The sequence below is a fragment of the Hyla sarda genome, chromosome 5 (genome assembly GCF_029499605.1).
Source record: "Hyla sarda isolate aHylSar1 chromosome 5, aHylSar1.hap1, whole genome shotgun sequence".
NCBI lineage: Eukaryota > Metazoa > Chordata > Amphibia > Anura > Hylidae > Hyla > Hyla sarda.
In genome coordinates this window covers 168424064-168444597 of record NC_079193.1, presented here as the reverse complement: position 1 = coordinate 168444597, position 20534 = coordinate 168424064, and the positions used below count along the sequence as shown (strand labels likewise).

Below are 20534 nucleotides of genomic sequence, written 5' to 3'. Positions count from 1 at the left end.
TGATTCCAGTCTCTTTATGTTTATTGCTAAATAGGTGGATGAAAGCAGAAGAGCCCAGCTCTTTGTATGGAAGAGATTGCAAGACCAAAGACTAGAAGTCATTTCACATTGCACACTCTGCTATGGTAAGAAAGTAGCCAAATGCTATTTCTTTCCATTTCCATTTAGATTATGATATAGAAAAATATAAAACATTGCTACATGCTAAGTACTCTTAGAACAAACTATTGTAAAATAACACAGGCATTTGACCAAGTAACTTTCTGGTCCCTCAAAGCACTGACATATGACTGGTAAAGGCCAACCCTATTCATACTAATGACCACCAACAGCCATTGGTTAGCTTTAGTAGTCTATAGTCTATGCTGAAATGGACTAGGAAGTAGCGACCAGTAAGGCGGGGATCAGTAAAGGGTATACTTTTAATAATTAACAACATTCTGAGTCAACCCCCATGTGAGGTGGTAAATTCCCTCATTGCGGAGTGATCACACTTTCTGCTTATGCCCTTGAGAAAGCTGGGGCTACCTGCAAATCCAGAGGTTTTCAAATTGAGGAAAGGAACTTTGCAGATTCCTCTTATTTCATTATTATACTATAACTGTTTCACTTAGAGTAAGGTGGAGTGACTCCATGTAGTGCTATGCAAAAGGACATTCCTGTTGTGGTAATTGTCTATTTACACAGCTATCAATCACATACTTTTGTATGGAATATATCTGTCTGACCATGGGGTAACAGAGTTTGCTACCATTATTCTGTAAATTGGAGGGTGACTACCAACATGGCGACCCAGGTTGTTTTGTTTGAGTAACCATTAATTGTGGTACAGTATAATATTATTACAGCACAAGTCACTTTATGCGGGACCTACCCCATCTTCATGATAGATTCTTATATGACCCTATTGAAACTTTGGAAAGATAAGGCAGTGGGATTTTAAAATACTTTCAAGGGTACCAGTTTTTGGTTAAAGGAGATTTGTAGTGCTCTGAACTTTATCCCCTATCCGAAGGATAGGGGATACGTTTTAGATCGTGGGGGTCTGAGCACTGGGGTCACCGCGATCTCCTGTACGGGGACGCTCTATGGGATTCATGGAGGGGTGTGCTGGCTGCTGCGTCATGTGGGGACGGTACGCCCACTTTCCTGTACATTGCCGTGGCCCCGTACAGGAGATCACGGGGGGGGGGGGGGGGGCAGTGCTCGGACCCCCCGTGATCAAAAACTTATCCCCTAGTTCAGAGCACTACAGATCTCCTTTAATAATCAATAAAGGTTAAGTTTTACTGTTAGAGGAATTTCACTACTATTTCCCCTGTGCCACTGGGAAATTGGTCCCTTGGTCTGCAAATGACAGACTTGAATGTATATGTATATATTTAACAATGATGTTAAGGCAACCATAGAATATGCTTGGTAATTGGATGTATGCTAGGCCTATTACACAGGTGTCACGGGAGGATAGACAATTTATACTCTTGTTGCAAGGATCCTTCAATTGTTCAATTAAATAAATTGGAATTTATTCATTCTAAATCAGCAAACACAACACAGTTGAGCCTTGGGCATAATTACCCTTCCCTAGGTACCTAAGTCCAATAGTACAAACAGTCCTGTGGATGTTAATAGTCCAATTGAATATTGGAGACATGAGCCCTCAGTACTCTTCCTGGGCTGACTTGCAAAAAGCTCCAAGAAAAGACTGTGCACACCCCTTAAAATCCTACAAGGCACTCATTAGGCTAGGTTCACACTACAGAATTTTCAGGTGGAATTTCAAAGCAGAATCCACTTGCTGGCAACCGGATTCCACTACATAGTGCACATGAATTTTAGCTGCAATTATTCTGATGCTAAAATTCCGCTAACAAAAGAATGAGCTTGCTTCAGCGGGAATTCGATTCACAGACTTTGACATCCATGAGGACGGCAATGTCCACGTGGTCCTAGTGCCTACTGATTCAGTTGGCGCTGAGTACACTCAGAAACTTTGGCTGGACAAAATCTGTATGTGAACCTAACCTTAGCGTTGATCCTAGCAAGCAATCATACCACAGCACACAGAGGATCATACAGTTACCAGAAGTCACTACCACCCCCTTCCACCTGTGGTTCTGACCAGTCTCACAAGCCTCCCTTCAAGTATGGAATCGTCTTTGATCAGAGGATGAAACACATAGCAATGTCTTACTCTATAAACTACAAACTGAGTTTAACAGATACCCAGGAAATCAATTACCTTCTTAACTAAAAGCATAGCTGGTAAAATCTACAAACTACCAAATAATACATTCATAGCCAACACCGATGTTGCAGATAGACATACAGGACAACCCCAAAACACAGATCAGTGCAACCAGGTGGCCTTGACCTTTATTAGGGAGCCTGCATACCTCTGTTTTTTCGCAATAAATCAGTATCGATTTATAGGCCTCCATTTAGTAGGGCCTTTAGCTCACAGTTGAGAAGTCAATTCAATTGTATGAAGGCTAGGCAATCTTTTGAGCCAAGCAGCCTTACCTTAAAACTAATACATGTTACCAGCATATTTTGTTTATCTCAAAATGGTAAAGGACTGAAACAAAAAGATAACTTAGAAAGTAATAGAATAGGTTTTTATTTTAATTTAAATAAACTGTAGTAACACCTAGTACAGTCAACGTGTATATTCAACTATATATTTTTTTTAAACCACATATGCTGTGTATTCTAGTTTAAAACATGGATGTACATATTGAACGTATAGCCACATATGCAACTATATTACATTTAGACATATCCTAAATTTTTGTTTAACTTATTTCAGAACTTTAATTTCTCAGTAAACCAATTTAACTAAATATCATGAGAAGCTTAAAAACACGTAACGTGCACTGCGAACTGTGAATAAAAAGTGCGTCATGCATCTGTTTTTATTTTTCATTGTGCCATCTTTTCTTTCAAACATGTATAATGTTTCAACATAATTGTAAGTGCTTCAATTTTCAATTGTATTACCAGACAAATGCAACCCAGATGAAGAGTGTGAACTGGACCCTACCCCTCCTACTGAGATAGACATGGACATAGTTTTTATCCTTGACAGTTCTCGTACTGTGAGAAGTGATGACTTTTTGAAGGCAAAAGACTTTGTGAGCACAATGCTTGACCATCTGGTAGTCTCGCCACAGCCTAAAGCACCAGACACAGGGGCAAGAGTGGCTCTGATTCAACAGGCTAAGCCCAACTTCATGCCAAACAGAAATGTGAGCCCTGTTAAAGAAGAGTTTGGGCTGGATTCCTACAATGACAGAAATATAATGAAGAGGCACATTGAAGAAGCTGTTACACAGCTTGAAGGCCCATCAGCTATGGGTTACTCTATCCAATGGGCTATAGAGAACATTTTTAGGAAAACTTCTAACGCAAGAAGGCACAAAGTCATTTTTACAGTCCTCAGTAGCAGAACAAGTAGCTGGGACAGAGAAAAATTGAAAGAAATATCTCGAAAAGCCAAGTGTGAAAAATTTACACTATTTGTGTTGGCCTTTGGAAAAGACATAAATCACAGTGAACTTGCTGAGCTTTCTAGCTCCCCCCAAGATCAGCATGCATTGCACTTGCTTACTATGTCAAGACCTGAACTTTTTTATGCCGAGAGATTCAGTCATGCATTTATTAACCTTCTGAACCGTAAGTACACCATTTTTTATTTAGTAAGGAATAGCGCTGCAGATATTTGTTAGTAGGTAGAATCTATGTTTTGTTCATTTGAATTGTAAAAGGTCTTGGGGGGAGATTTATCAAAACCTATCCAGAGTAAAAGTTGCTGAGTTGCCCATAGCAACCAATCAGATGGCTTCTTTCATTTTTCAGAGGCATTTTTAAAAATGAAAGAAGTGATCTGATTGGTTGCTATGGGCAACTCAACAACTTTTACTCTGGACAGGTTTTGATAAATCTCCCCCCAGACTGGAGGAATAAAGCCGTGTCTAGATCTTATGATCGGTTGTAGGAGCACCAAAACAAATTGTACAAAAGGTGCTATGTATATGATAAATATATCCTTAAATCTTTCAGTTTTCATTATGGCCACAAGGCCTAGTAAATAACTGAATCATCCTTTTATGTAGAGAAAACCTTTTCAGAAGCCTCCTTCTTATTACATACAGGGTGACAGTGAAAAGTGACACCAATATATACATAAGAAAAGATTAAGTCTTTCACAATATATGATTGTCAGAACTTAGCCTCCCCTCCCTACACACTAACATAAATCTAGTTGATACATTCCTTTTTAATATATCTGTATTTCACCTTTAGTAAAGTCCACACTCCATTTCTTAGGAAAATCTAGAGAAATTGGATATTTTTTGTATATTTTTGATGTGCTGCTACAGGCTGGTGATGTCACTGATTTTGCATACTAAATTGAAAACATTTGGGAGATTTTGTTACAAATAATGTCTGGTATCTAAGTTTTACAGAGGACCTGTGGTCAGTATAATTGCTTTTATTTTGTAACATTTGGTAAGCCTTGGGTGTCCTTATTCCAATGCTTTTTTTTAGGCTTAAAGGGGTACTCCGGCGCTTAGACATCTTATCCCCTATCCAAAGGATAGGGGATAAGATGCCTGATCACGGGGTGTCCTGCTGCTGGGGATCCCCGTGATCTTGCACGCCGCACCACGTTAAAATCAGTCCCAGAGCGTGTTCGCTCCGGGTCTGATTACTGTCGATCACGGGGCCGGAGCATTGTGACTTCACGGCCCTGCCCCGTGTGACGTCACGCTCCGCCCCCTCAATGCAAGCCTATGGGAGGGTGACAGCTTATTTTTAAGTAGAAGACATTGTGAAATAAAGCCTGAAATAAAATGTTATATACAATCCCCCCGTAACTTCTTTTTTTCTTAATCAACTAAACTGGCAATCTCTATTATGTCCTTTGCGACCAGTGGTGTAGCGTGGGGGGTGCAGGGGGGGCGGCCGCACCGGGTGCAACATCTGGGGGGGCGCGCTCGCACTCACAGCTCTCTGCCCCTGCCTGGCTCACTCACTCTCTCTGCAGTGCTGGCTGTGCGAATCCGATCCGAGCTGCCGTGTCGCCGCCCACTGTGGAGGGGGGGGGGGGTGTGCCAGGCGTGCGGTGGGTGTGAAGAGAGAGCGGGGGACTATCTGGGGGAGGGACAGTGCAGCGGCCGCCTAGCGCAGTGCTGAGCATGGGAGAGAAGCACACCAGACCAGCCCAGGCAGCAGCAAGAAGAAGCTGGCAGCGGCGGTAGGCAGGTGACACAGGCCAGAGAGGAGAGAGGGAGCCAGTGGTGACAGACGCTGCAGGAGGAAAACCTAGGAGGACCTGGAGGAGAAAACCTAGCCTGCTGACTGATGTGATCGGGTCCGGGACAGCCGGTGAAAAAAAAGGTAGGAGTCACGAGTGACAGGAGTCAGGACTGACTGGAGTAGTACTGGGCTCAGTGGGCTGGCTGTGTAGTGCTAGCAGAGCATCTCCAAAACTGAAGTTTCTTTGGGATGTTCCCGGTCTGCAGGTCAAGACTGGCATGTTGAGCTGACCAGATGGATTGAAGTTTGGTTGGTTCAACAGTGACGAGACAGATTTCGATCCATATGTAGCTGCTCCAGCTCAACATAAGTTGATGTAAGCCAGTGGGTCTAGCAACCTTTAATTTATTTATCAGTATTTTCATAACAAACAATACATGTGCTTATGGGGTAAGTTTTTTTTTAACTAATCTAGTGGAAGAGACTCGAGTGCTAAAATCCACGGGTTAGGGGGCGCAAATTACTTGCCTTGCCCCGGGTGCTGACAACCCACGCTACGCCGCTGAGTTGGTCTACATTTTTTACAATTGTATGGTAGAACTAAGTGATGAATTATCAAACTGCCCAGATTATAAACCACAAGGTAAAAAGAATTTAGCTTTTAAATATAATGAAGCAATTCCGTGCTGTGTTTCATCCAGTATTCCTAATCTGTAGATTTCTGTGAATATTTTCTATAGATGAATTGAACACCTACCCATCTCCAGATTTTCAAGGAGAATGTGAAGGTCGTGGGGATTCTGATTTCTCTATAATAGAAAGGTGAGTAATAGGACATTTAGACCTTTCTTTTATTTGTGGGATTTAATGTGTGAGTGACGAACAGCTGGTCAGTGGGGGAAAGGCTGCCGTCAGAAATTTTGGGGCCCAGTATTTTACTGCACTGCACAAAAGCCCAAATAAAGTGGCATTGTTTTTTTCTATTTAAGTAGTATACTTTGGAGTTTGTTGCATGGAATGGTGCAGACTGTTATGTGCTTACTAGTAAAGGACACATGGTATGGTTAAAGGGGTACCCTGCCGCTAGGCATCTTATCCCCCATCCAAAGGTTAGGGCATAGGATGTCTGATCGCGGTAGTCCTGCCGCTGGGACCTCCGCAATCTCTGCATAGCACCCGGCGGTCTCCCACTTCATTACACACACATGAAAGCTTGATCGCGATGTGTGTTAACCTGTGGCTGGGATGTGGTCAAAATACAACTACAATTTGCTTTCTTTTGAAAAATAATTTTTTTGCTATTGTTTATCTTTTGGGGTCTTACAACTTAGCGTGGCATTTCCAATCAGATATTGATTACAGTATGTAAGATAATGCCGAAAATATAAAGTGTGCCCCATTGTGAGGTTTGCTGTCTAGCATCATGGTTACCATACTATGTGCATTATCCCTTCTCTGTAGCATTCCTGTTCCTGTGGTGTTACATTACTACAGTATTCTTGTACTGTGACATAATGTGTCCATTATACCAGCATGTAATATCACAGATTACATAATTCCTGCATTGCAACATTACAGATGTGGTTATAAACTCTGTAATGGGATAGCAATATGTACAGAATATTATGTACTCTGACATCATTATGTGCATTATGCCAATGTTGTGACATCACCCTGTGCTTTATCCATATACTGTGACATCACTGTGTACATTATCTCCGTTTTACATTACTGTGTGCATTGTACCTAGGCTGTAATATGACTGTGAATATTATTCCTGTTCTACATCTTTGTAAGCATTATCTTGGACATCAGTATGTACATTATTCCTGTACTGTGACATCACTATGTGAACTACCCCTTTACTATGACATCACCATGCTTTAGTTCTGTAAATTATGGAGACTAATCATAAGACTAATTTACGCTATGAGGCCCCATGGTTACTTGCCATGCCTTTGATCATGGATGAACATCAAGTGCAACATCTTTTTCATGAGTGCAGAACAAAAGTCCAATATCTAAATAGGCGCTCTCATTTTGAATTAACTTTGCATATATCAATAATACAAGGTACAAGTACAATAAAGGAAATTGTGTGATATATAATTTTGTGTCACTTCTAGAGATGAGCGAACTTACAGTAAATTCGATTCGTCACGAACTTCTCGGCTCGGCAGTTGATGACTTATCCTGCATAAATTAGTTCAGTTTTCAGGTGCTCCGGTGGGCTGGAAAAGGTGGATACAGTCCTAGGAGACTCTTTCCTAGGACTGTATCCACCTTTTCCAGCCCACGGGAGCACCTGAAAGCTGAACTAATTTATGCAGAATAAGTCATCAACTGCCGAGCCGAGAAGTTCGTGACGAATCGAATTTACGGTAAGTTCGCTCATCTCTAGTCACTTCTATGCAGTATTGGTGATTATATTCTAGTCACTCATCTAAAGAACGTTCTGTAAATAAAATAATTAAAAAAAACTATCTGGATATTTTTAAAGTGTGACCTACGAAGATCTGGAGATTAAATCTACAGAAGAAACAGCAGAATATGCTGAAAGAGAGATAGAAGAATATACGTATGAAGAAGAAATAAATGGCAATGATGAAGTGAAAGCCTCTGAGGAAGCATTTGTTGGGACTATTGAAACAGAGACCCCAAAAATTGGTATGTTCTGTACATCTTATGGTTGTCTAAATGTTTCCACCTTTTTAATGGCTGATAGATGCACACATGGTAAGGAATTATTTTGTGCATCACTATACATAACACAGTTAATTAAAGGGGTACTCCACTGGAAAAAAATTTTTTTTACAAATCAACTGGTGCTAGAAAGTTAAACAGATTAATAAATTACTTCTATTAAAACTAAATCTTAATCCTTCCAGTACTTATCAGCTGCTATATGCTCCACAGGAAGTTATTTTCTCTTTGAATTTCCTTTCTGTCTGACCACAGTGCTCTCAGCTGACACCTCTGTCCAGAGTAGGAGCAAATCCCCATAGAAAACCTATCCAGCTCTGGACAGTTCCTGACATGGACAGAGGTGTCAGCAGAGAGCACATCCTGTGAACACAACAGTTCAGTGTGAGCAGCGTGCGGGTGTGTCCCTTGTTGAGCTCCACAAACTTCCAGCAGATCAGACCAGAGCAGGTGATCCATCCGCCTTCCCAGGAGTGTGTCAGGCTCCTGGGGAGAGCCTCCCTGCATGGAGCCCAGGGCCTCCACCTCCCGTTCTTCAAGGCTGGCGGGGGGTGGAGAGCAAACAGCAACAGCCATTCCGGCCGGGGGAGAAGATCTGGCAGAGTCTGCAGCAATGCAGGCTCTGCACCCCCGGCAACGGTTGCCAGCCAGAGGACTGGTGAAAGAAAAGCAAGAAGAAGAAGTGTGGAGTTGTGGGCAGAGAGAGGGCCCAAGGAGTCCAGCGCCACCTACTGCTCCCGCATGGCCGCACGGTTTGCTGAATATGATCGCTGTGGCAAGGAGCTGAAGTTGGCCAGACAAGATCTGCAAGGGGCTCAGAATCTGGTGAACACTGCGCCCAAAAAGAGCAGACCAGAGCTAAGAAGAAAGATCTCAGCACTGAAGGCTGAGATTGTGCAACTGGAGGAGAGGAGAGCAGAGATCTTGGAGGGGAGCGGTCTCTTCAAGGAGAAGCTTCAGAACAACAACCGGTTTGCCGCCATGAAATCCCCAGGTAAGGTGGAGGTGGATGATGGGGAGAGTAGTGGCGGTGAAGAAAGTGTGGATGGTGAAGGCATAAAGAAGAAGGAGAATGTGGGAGAAAGAGCAGAAGTGGTGGAAATGGATGTCTTGCCTGTAGCTACTCCCTATAACACCCAGGACAGCTACATAGAGCCAGCCCAGGTGGCGCTTCCATTAAGTGAGAGCGAGGAGGATGAACTGGAGAGTGAGGCTGGGGGATTACTGAGGGCGATTGTTATGCAGGAGTCCCCAGCCCACCTCCAGAACTTTACCTTTGGAGATGACCAGTGCGATGATGTGGCAGTAAAGCGTAAGAAGCAGAAGACTCAGGTGACAGTAAAGTACATGTTTGTCCCTTTCCAGCAGTCAGGGCCAGCTGCAAAGCTGGTTCAGGCTGCTGGGCCCCCCAGACTGCCAGACTCCGTTTCTGTAGTGGAACGGAGCCAGCATGGGGGGTACAGCATGGCGTCAGAAAAGGCTGCGGACGCAATAGCTGTAAAGCACACCCATCCTGCCGGTAGGGAGGGGAAGGATGGGCTCATGGTGGGCAGCTCTGGCACTGCAGGGCCGCCCCAGGGTGGCGGGGGGCGTGTCCCAGTGCCAGAGGCGAGTTTTGCTGCTGTGTGCTCGGGGGGCAGTTCCCCGAGAACTGTGGGCATTACCGGTGCTGCGGGGCACTCCCCTGTGAGGGGGGGGGAGTGTCCGGGCACCGGTGGCGGAGAGCGGAGTGTCTGTGTGCTCGGGGGGCGGTCCCCCGAGTACTGTGTGTTCTGTGGGTGCTGCGGGGCACTCCTCTGTGAGGGGGGGGAGTGTCCGGGCACCGATATCCCCTGCAGAGCCTGTGTGGTTAGGCAAACCAAGCGATGGCGCTGTGGGAGGAGCTGGGGTGCGCTTTGAGGGGCAGCCCCAGACTCAGGACGTGTCATCGCACATGGAGGAGGAGTCATCAGTGTCGACCCCGGCAGCAGCAGCATCGACCCCAGCACAGAAAACCATATTAAGACCAGCAGTACTACAGGTCCCAGCCAGCCCAGAATCCATTAGGCAGGAAAAGAGTGGAGGATGTGAGAATGCTGAGTGTAGTAGAGGTGTGGATGTGGGGAGTGTAAGTGGAGTGAATGATGGTGGGAGTAGTAGTGGTAAGAATGGGAAGTCTGGTATGGATGGGAATAAAGATGGGAGTAGTGGTGTGCGTGGCTGTACTGATGGGTCTGGGTCTGGTCCGGCTGCCCCCCCGGTAGTGACTGCTCCTAGAAGTTATGCTAATGTCGCTGCCGGGGATACAGGGGGGTCCCCGTCTCCGGCCGGCTCTGGAGGCCACTTGCAACAGCGCCTCCTGGAGGCTCTGCGTAGGGGCGACAGGTCGATCCAGGTAGAGGGGAGGGGTGAGGTCGACCTGTCTTTCTGGATAGAGAGGCACGGTTTGGGGGCTTTCCGAGAGCGGAATGGGGAGGTGGTCTGGTCCCTCCCGACAACTGGGCAGGACAATAACCGTAGGAATGTGGTCCGTCTGATTTGGAGGGGCGAGGATGCGTGCCCGCCTCGCGCTAAAGTGGTTGAGCTCCTCCTCCAGATGGAATTCAGGGCATGTGACATCTTTGCCCTGATCCACCCCTACGGTTCGTGTGAGTTTGATGTCAGTTTCGTTCGGCCAGAGGGTCTCGAACTCTTCTGGTCAAACTACGAAGTTGCAAAAAACGAGCCCGGCTGGCGGGAGTTCGCCGTAAAGGCGATTTCCCGTCAGAATGCTGTCAAGAAGGTGACCGTTTTGACCCGTAACGAGTCACTTTCTTGTTATGATATCATGACCTGGCTTGGACGGTATGGGGATGTGACGGACATGCCCAAGAAAAACTTGGATGAGCACGGGATCTGGTCCGGGGCCTGGACGTTTTCCGTCAAACTCAAGCGTTCAGGGAGTACGGTTGCCCACATTCCGTCAGCCGCCTTCCTTGGACGTGATAGGATCCAGGTCTTCTACCAGGGGCAGCCTAAGGTCTGTCACAGGTGTGGCAGCCCCACCCACTTTAGCGCAGCCTGTACTGTGCAGGTCTGCGCTTTGTGTGGTGGGGTGGGTCATCTGGCCGCATCCTGTCGGCAGATCCGGTGCCACCTGTGTGGTGTCCTCGGACACCCTTTCAGCCGTTGTCCTAGCGCCTTCGCCCATGCAGCGGCCGCTCCAGCTGAGGAGAGCTGTGAAGTTGCCTCGGCTGGGGAGGGTACGGGCAGGGATGGGGGCGCAACAGGGCTAGTGAGGAGGAAAAAGGGCCCTGCCAAACTAAGGCGGGAGGAAAATCGTAGAAGGAGTAGGGAGCTGGAGAGTGCCCAGGTGGCGGGGGTAGCTTCAGTCCCTGCTCCTGAAGCTGGCCCTGTAACTGTTGAAGCCCTGGTGGAGAATGTGCTGGATGAGGAGATCAGGAGACTTCACAGAGAGGAAAGCAATATGGCCGACCCTTCCGATTCCTCCCACTATGAAAGTGTGGATGAGGAGAGTGGGGTGAGGCCCAAAAAGAAAGAAAAGGGCAAAAGGAAAGGGAGAAAGAAGAGGTCAGAGCCCTCTGAAGCTCCTGGTACTACGGGCCAGGTCCAAAGCGGAAGCCTGGCTGCCCCCCCTCTGATTGACCTGTCAAACCGGTACCTCGTCCTCGATACCATCTCCTCCCCCTCCTTGGAGGGGGAAGGTGAGGGCGGGGTGCCTCGGGAGAAAGAGCCTCTGGGGGGAACTGGGCCCTGTCCTGTTGAGGCACCTTCCTCAGAGGGCAGGGCTAGACCGGGGCCGGACGGACACGGGGACCTTATGGACCAATCGGAGTCTAAAAAAAGATGTAAGAGTGGTCCTGCCCTTTCGTCATCTTCGGGGGATGAGGGGGCTAAAAAGAAGGGGAAAAAGAAATAAAGGGTGAGGCCATCTAATTCAATCACCCTGTATGGCGGCACTCACCCCATTGACGCTGGCATCTATTAATTGTGCCAGCATAAAGTCGGATACGGCTAGATTTGCAGCCTTTGATTTTCTCGGCCGTGTTGAAGCCGACATTTTGTATCTGCAGGAGACCAGGTTGTCAGATCTAGCCTCCCTGGTAAAAGCCAGGAGAGAGTGGGGGCGCGGCCCCTCCCACTGGTCTCTTGCGGCTGAGTCGTATAGTGGGGTGGCGGTCCTTTTTACCGCTCCTGTTGAATGCCGACGGGTTATTGAATTAGAAATGGGGAGGTGCCTGATCTTAGATGTCTTCATGAAGGGACAGGAGCTCCGACTCATTAACATCTACGCCCCGCAAACTAAGCGGGGCCGTAAAGATCTCTTTATGAGGATTAAGCCCTTTCTTTTTACGAGTCGGCAGGTGATCTTTGGAGGGGACTTCAATAATGTCACGAGGTCCCAAGATAGGAGAGGCTCCAATGGTCCGCTGACTTGCGATAGTGTGGCACTGATTAGCATAACTAGAGAAGCTCGCCTAGAGGATGCCCACATCCGGAGCCCCTCGGGCCACGCGGGTTTCACCTATCATCAAGGTAGTCGCAGGTCTAGAATAGATAGGTTTTATTTGAAGGAGGAAGCCGTCTCTTCCGCAGTGTCCGTGGTTGAGGTGGAGTTCTCCGATCACTGTATGATTTTGTTTTCCCTGAATGTTTCAGAGACCCCCCGGATGGGAAAAGGTTATTGGAAGCTGAATTCGTCCCTCCTGGAGGAAGCGGAGGTAAGACAGTCCTTTGAGGATTTTCTTCAGAGTCAGGTACCTTTACTGGATCTTTGTAGTAATAAGCTGGAGTGGTGGGAGATATTCAAGAAGCGGGTTGCGGGGTTCTTCCGCCAGCTCTCGAGCCTCAGGTCCCTGAACAGGTATCGCTTGTATCAGGGTCTGAGGAGGAAACTCGAGCTTCTCGTCTCGACTGGAGGTAGCCGAGAGGATATCTCCAGAGTGAAATCCTTGCTGATGAGGTGTCAGTACGATAGGCACGCATCTTTGGTTTTTGAGAGGGATTTCGGGAAGTACCGCTCGCCCGACCCTTACAGAAACTGTAAGATGTCAGTGAGTAGTAAAGTCATTTCAGGACTGATTGATAGTACGGGATCTCTGAATCGGTCCAGATCAGGGATCTTGGAGGTCGTCAGATCCTTCTACTCGCACCTCTTGGGAAGGAAGGATCTAGATCGAGACAGGATGTCGGCTTTCCTGGCTGAAACCATTCCTGAGCCAGGGGTAGACCCCTCTCTTGATGTTTTGGCAGAAGAAATCAGGGAAGAGGAAGTGAGACTGGCGATCGAGGGGCTTGCCCCTAAGAAGTCGCCAGGTCCGGATGGCTTAACATCCGAGTGGTACAGGACCTTTAAGGAGTCTTTAGCTCCCCTCTTGACTGAGGTATTCAATGAGTGTCTCTCCTCGGGCACTCTACCAAAGTCAATGAGGAGGTCAGCCCTGATTCTACTGTCAAAGGGTAAAGATCCTAGCCGGATTGAGAATTGGAGGCCCATAGCTCTTCTCAATACGGACAGGAAGCTTCTGGCCAAGATACTGTTTAATCGGCTGGTGAAGTTTGCACCCCGGCTCCTTTCGGGGACTCAGCACTGCTCTGTTCCAGGCCGAAGCACCTTAAGTGCTGTCCTTAGTGTCAGGGAGGCAGTGGAGCGGAGTAGTGCGGGTTTCTGGAAGGGGTACTTGCTGTCCCTGGATCAGGCCAAGGCGTTTGATCGGGTGAACCACGAGTACCTCTGGTCCGTCCTCCTGAGATATGGCTTACCGAGTACTTTTGTTAATTGGCTTAAGATCTTGTATGCAGGGGCAGAGAGTTTCCCGCTGGTGAACGGTTGGTCTGGCCGCTCTTTTGAGGTGGGGTCCGGAGTCCGTCAGGGTTGTCCTTTGAGCCCGCTTTTATACGTGTTCGCAGTCGATCCCTTCGTCCGGAGGGTAGATTGTGGGCCGTTGGCGGGAGTCGGGATGAGTCTGGCGGAGCTGGATGTCACCCAGAGAGTGGTGGCGTACGCTGACGATGTCACTATTTTCGTCTCCTCACAGGAGGAGGTCGATGTGGTGATGTCGGAGGTGGACCGCTACTCGGAGGCATCCGGGTCCAAGATCAACCGGGATAAGTGTGAGAGTCTCTGGCTGGGAGGGGGGGATCCCACGTTTGATCTCCCGGACACCCTTCCAGGGCCCCAAGAATCAGCAAAAGTCTTAGGCATCACATTCGGCCAGGATGATTATCCCACCAAAAACTGGGACGGTAAGCTACAGGATGCCGCTCAGAAGGTGGACCAGTGGAAGGGTTGGTCTATGACCCTCAGGGAAAGGGTACACCTGATCAAATCGTACCTGCTCCCTTTGTTTATCTATCTGGGCAGTGTATGTATCTTACCAGAGGCTTACTACACTAGGATCTACAGCCTGTTTTTCCAACTGTTATGGGGGAACAGGATGAACCTAGTCAGGAGGGAGGTTACGTACCACACGAGGAGACTAGGGGGTTTATCTATGGTAAACCCTGTGGTGTTCTTTACGAACACCTTCTTGAAAGCTAACATCGCAAACCTCTGGAAAGAGAGGGCTCCTCCGTGGGTACTCTCCTGCAGGGAATGGTTTCGGCCTTTCTTCCAGGAATGGGAGAGAGGAGGGCGAGTGAAGGACCTCCGCACGCCCCATGGATATCTTCCGGCTTATGCTACCCCGACTCTGAAGGCGATACGTCGGTGGGGTCTGGGAGTGTGGGAGATCAGGACCCAGTCAAGGCAGTTCCTTGACAAACGGGTTCTGTTGACCCATTTCCAGAAGCCTCTGGCGCTCAGGGACTGCCCAGGTCGGGATTTGAGGGTGGGGTTGTACCTTTTAAACATGAAAAGGATCCCCCAGAAGTTTTGGGACTTGGCCTGGCGCTGCTTTCAGGGGAAGCTATATGTAAGGGACAACCTGAAGTGCAGGAACTCTGATGACCGGGGATGTCCCCGAGAAGAGTGCGGGGACACGCTGGAAAGCATGGACCACTTCCTGCTTCATTGTCCCTTTAATATAGGGGTTTACAACAGGGTGGGCGCTTCCATTGGCTGGAGTCAACTTGCCGGCCTAACCTATCCGGAGTGGGCTTATGGGGCATTCAGGAACCTGGGTGGCCGAGATCGGGGCACTTTATTCTTAGTTAGTTTAGTGGTTAGGTACTACACGTGGAACGCACAGTGTTTAGTGTCGACCCAACAGAAAATCCTCTCCGAGGTGGAGGTCTGTAGGAACATCACCGGTGACCTCGGGAAGATCAGGTCTTTGGAGTATGGCAGTCTTGGTACCAGTAGGGCTTCTCTCCTGTGGAGAGGTTTTTCTTTTGATGTGCCCTAGGTACTAGACCTTTTTAGGTAGAGTACCTTTATTTTGGTTAGGGGCAGTGTTATAGGGACAGTGATAGGGTGAGAGCAGGGTCAGTTTTAATGGAGGGATAGAATTAGGGAAAATTGTAGGGGGGAGTTAGGGAAAGAGTTTAAAATTATTTTGATGTATCAAGTCTGCCATCCTTCTTCCTGGTGGTGGGCTAATGCATGCACACGCTAGCTTTTTGTTTTGTTTTAAGTTGATATGGTATGAAGGGCTTACAGGCGACCAAACTTGGGCCTAAGGTAGCTTTGGTTTAGTGTGTATATGTTAGTGTGTATAAGTTTGTGTGTAAGTTGGTTGGGAGGAGTGCTAGGTGGGGAGGGTGTATTTGTGGGTGGTGGTGTTTTGCTTTTCTTTTGGGGACCTGACATGGGTCAGTTAGGGACAGGACTTTGTGTACGAACGGTATGGACTCTGACCCATGTGCAGGAGGGGTGGTGTGGGAGTGGGTACAGTTTTAGTGTAGGGATTTTGGTAGGGTTTTCTATTGTTTTTGTAGGTTTTCTTTAGTGTATCTATATTTTTTTTTTAGTTAAATACTATATTTTTATGTTCATGTGATTTTGTATGTATATTGTTTATATATTGTTTTCATTTTGTTTCTATATTACAGCATTACAGTAGTCATGGCAGTCGGACCAGTTATTATGTTACGTGGTTTACTTGATTTTATCATGTTGTTACGTTGTTTATTTTATAAAAAAAATTTTTTTTTTTTTTGTAGCCAGGTAGTGCTAAATTTTATGTTTATATTTTGCTAAGCCAAGTTGTGCTTTTGTAATTTTTTTTTTTTTTTTTTTTGTGTTTCCCGAATATGGATGGTTTTGAGTTGTAGCCAGGTAGTACAAAATTTTATTTTCATATTTTGATAAGCCAAGCGCTATTTTTATGTTCATTTTTGGTATGCGTGTGAGTGTGGTTCGGTTAGGTGGGTTGGCATATTTTAGGTTTTTGTAAAGCTGGGCTGGCCGGTTAGGCAGGGTTTTGTTTTTGTTCTTTGGACCAGTGTATTTCTTATTTATGTTATAGCTGGTTAAGCTTGTTTTGTGTTTTTGTATAAGTTTTGTACTTTTATAATAAAAAAAAGAGTGTCAGCGGAGAGCACTGTGGTCAGACTAGAAAGGAAATTCAAAAAGAAAAGAACTTCCTCTGTAGTATACAGCAGCTGATAAGTACTGGAAGGATTACATTTTTTTTTTATAGAAGTCATTTACAAATCTGTTTAACTTTCTGACACCAGTTGATTTGTAAAAAATGTTTTACAGTGGAGTACCCCTAACATACCACTATATTAAATAAATAAACAAATCAACCAGAAGCAAAAAGGGTAAATGCACACATAGTAGCTTCATTTTCACTATAGCAATTTGCCATTGCTTTTGCCACCTCTCAGTATTAGATATGCATATTAAATATCAATAACTCACTGGCCATGTGTGACTTTGAAGCCTAATAAGCTGGTGATGTATATAACCATATCAATAGTATAGTCCCCAATTAAGTCCCTTTTTTCCCCAGGACAGCGATATTAAACATGCATATGTAATTTTTGCATGTGACAATGGCATGTTATCAATAGATGTTGGAATAAGCAACGAACACTAGCGGAAATTAAATAACCATAGCGGAAAATAAATAACTTTATGTGCACCTTTAATTCTTTCTTTTAATTTGTTTGGTTTGTACATTTTTTGTTTTTCTTTTACATTGTATTGTACTAAAGTATATAATGAGGCAATTGCTGTGTTGGTAGTGCAATTGTAATTTACTAACCTACCTGATTTGATCACAGTATTACATTTATTATTGTATGTACAGTTTATTACAAATAATTCTCATTTGTTACTGCATAGAGAGCTAGTGGGCTTTGGCTTCTTAACCCCTTAACAACCATGGACGTAAATGTACATCCTGATGCGGTGGTACTTAGCGCACCAGGGCATACATTTATGTCCTGTACATGACTGTGAGCACTGGAGCGATGATCTGATCATGTGCGGCAGGTCCCGGCTGCTGATATCAGCCAGGGACCCGCCGGTAATGGTCGACATCCACGATCGCAGGAATGTCTGCCATTAACCCCTCAGATGCCATGATCAATACAGATCATGGCATCTGTGGCAGCGCGGCTACATTTGAAGCTGATCTGATCGCTGGCGGCATGGCCCACGGGGATCAGATTGACTAACATGGCGGATGGAGGTCCCCTCACCTGCCTCCGCTGCCTTCCCGGCTTCTTCTGCTCTGGTCTGAGATCGAGCAGACCAGAGCAGAAGATTGCCGATAACACTGATAAGTGCTATGCATAGCACTGAACAGTATTAGCAATCAACTGATTGCTATAAATAGTCCCCTATGGGGACTATTAAAGAGTAAAAAAAGAAGTAAAAAAAATTTGAAAAATCCCCTCCCCCCAATAAAAATGGAAAATGTCTATTTCTTCCCATTTTATCCACCAAAAAGAGTAAAAAAAAATATGTATAAACAAATTTGGTATCGACGCATGCATAAATGTCCAAAATATTAAAATATAATGTTAATGATCCCACACAGTGAACGTCGTGAAGGTAAAAAAAAAAAAAAAAAAGCCCAAAATTGCTGCTTTTTTTTTTATCACATTTTATTTTAAAAAAATTATAATTTTTTTTAATAAAAGTTGTATATACAGAAATGTGGTATCAATAAAAAGTACAGATCAAGGTGCAAAAAATGAGCCCTCATATCACTGCTGATATGGAAAAATGAAAAAGTTATAGGCCGTTAACATAGAGGGATTTTTAAGTTATTAATTTGGTTATAAAGTTTGCGATTCTTTTTAAGTGCAACAATAATAGAAAAGTATATAATCATGGCTATCATTTTAATCGTAGTTGACCCATGGAATAAAGAACACATCATTTTTACTGTAAATTGTGAAAATCGTGAAAATGAAACCTTCCAAAATTAGCAAAATTGCGTTTTTCTTTTTAATTTCCCCACGCAAATAGTATTTTTTTTTTTATACATTTATACATTTTTAAACATACATTTTATGGTAAAATGAGTGATGTCATTACAAAGGACAACTGGTGCAAAAAAAAAAGCCCTTATACTAGTCTGTGGATGAAAATATAAAAGAGTTATGATTTTTAGAATGCGAGAAGGAAAAAACGAAAATGCAAAAATAAAATTGGCCTGGTCATTAAGGTCAACATGGGCTTGGTCGTTAAGGAGTTAAAGGTCTGGAGTCCAATGACAAAATACAATACAATGGAAAAAACTATGAGAAGAGTAAAGGCACTCACCAATAATTGTAATTGTAGATGCACAGTTTTACAAAGCAGGAGTTAGCTGGGCAATCTGCTTCCTCTACAGCCTAAGGGTGCGTTCACAGGCTATTACTAGCAGCGGGTGCAGGAATCCCGCTGCGAGTTACGCTACCATTGATTTAAATGGGTCCACAACAGTCCGCAATAGTGTCAGATTTGCGGACTGTCCGCGGACCCATTCAAATGAATAGTAGTGTAACTCGCAGCGGGTTTCCCGTTGCTAGTTACTAGCATGTGAACGCACCCTAAAAGAAGCAAATTTTCACACGAAAGGACAGTCACCCAACTACCTAATGCGGTATAAAACTTGATTTTAACCCTTTGTCAGTGCCTTTCTTCTCCTATTTTGCTTGAGGAAATTGCTATTCAACTCAACTTTCCAACACTATTAATATGTAACAGAGCACCATTGGGTTTTAGCTGTGTGACCTGGATTGACATAAAATAAGTGATAATGATGACAACTGCATTTCTTTTTATGATAATGTACAAAAGGTTACAGCAACAACAGGGTGCAGAAAAATATTATAAACAATATAGTTGGCGCTATAGGACTTTTAATGTACTCTTATTATACAGTGTATCTTACTACAATGTTTTTTCTGTACTTGTACAATCCTGTTACCTAATGTAGCTTTCCAATTGATGTACAGTCAGTTCTTGCTGAAGAGGTGCTCTGAGAAGTCCCAGGAGTAACGGGAGACTATCCCGACCTGTGGCATCTCAACCATATGTCTCCCCGCTCGTGGTGCTGCCTGATGGTATTTGGCGGCCTGCATTGATGGCACTATGAATGCCGGTAAGTCCCATAATTCCTTCCGAAGCATTTCGGAAACAAATGCGGTTTCCTTCGACTGGGATAGAATAGGTCTTACCTCCTTTACATGTCCTCAAGTGGGGCATTCATGAGACTTATGGAGCGTGTACTTCTGCCTCCTATATTTATGAAACTTATGGAGAGTGTGCTTCCGCCTCCTATATTTATGAAACTTATGGAGAGTGTGCTTCCGCCTCCTATATTTATGAAACTTATGGAGAGTGTGCTTCCGCCTCCTATATTTATGAAACTTATGGAGGGTGTGCTTCCGCCTCCTATATTTATGAAACTTATGGAGAGTGTACTTCTGCCTCCTATATTTATGAAACTTATGGAGAGTGTGCTTCCGCCTCCTATATTTATGAAACTTATGGAGAGTGTACTTCTATGTATAGTATTTTCATTGGATGGTTTGTTACAGGAAACCAAATAGTTTGAATTCCTAATTTAACCGCTTAGGGACTCAGCCCATTTTCACCTTAAGGACTCAGCCCTTTTTTTGCAATTCTGGCCACTATCACTTTATGCATTAATAACTCTGGGATGCTTTACCTTTTATACTGATTCCAAGATAGTTTTTTCGGGACATATTCTACTTTAACATAGTAGTAAATTTTCGTCGTTACTTGCATCCTTTCTTGGTGAAAAATCTCATGAAAATTTAGAAAATTTTGAATTTTTCTAACTTTGAAACTCTCTGCTTGTAAAGAAAACGGACATTCCAAATAAATGATCTATTGACTCACATACACAATGGGGGAGATTTATCAAAACCTGTCCAGAGGAAAAGTCGCCCAGTTGCCCATAGCAACCAATCAGATTCCTTCTTTCATGTTGCAGAGGCCTTGTTGAAAATGAAAGAAGGGATCTGATTGGTTGCTATGGGCAACTGGGCAACTTTTCCTCTGGACAGGTTTTGATAAATCTCCCCCAATATGTCTACTTCATTTTGGCATCATAAAGTTGACATGGTTTTACTTTTTTGAAGACATTATAGGGCTTCAAAGTATAGCAGCAATTTTCAAAATGTTAAAAAAAGTTATGTTAAGTTTGAAGTTAATTTGAGGGGCCTTTCTGTGAGAAATA

General features: G+C 44.9%; 1 protein-coding gene across 1 annotated transcript in view; it reads left to right on the top strand.

The window, feature by feature from the left end:
• Positions 1 to 20534, top strand: part of LOC130273602 (collagen alpha-6(VI) chain-like) — a 160814-nt gene that overhangs the window by 103816 nt on the left and 36464 nt on the right. The window contains exons 34-37 of the mRNA XM_056520681.1: positions 35 to 125; positions 3004 to 3675; positions 6003 to 6084; positions 7763 to 7929. Coding sequence (XP_056376656.1) covers positions 35 to 125; positions 3004 to 3675; positions 6003 to 6084; positions 7763 to 7929 — 1012 coding nt within the window. The remainder of the gene's footprint in view (positions 1 to 34; positions 126 to 3003; positions 3676 to 6002; positions 6085 to 7762; positions 7930 to 20534) is intronic.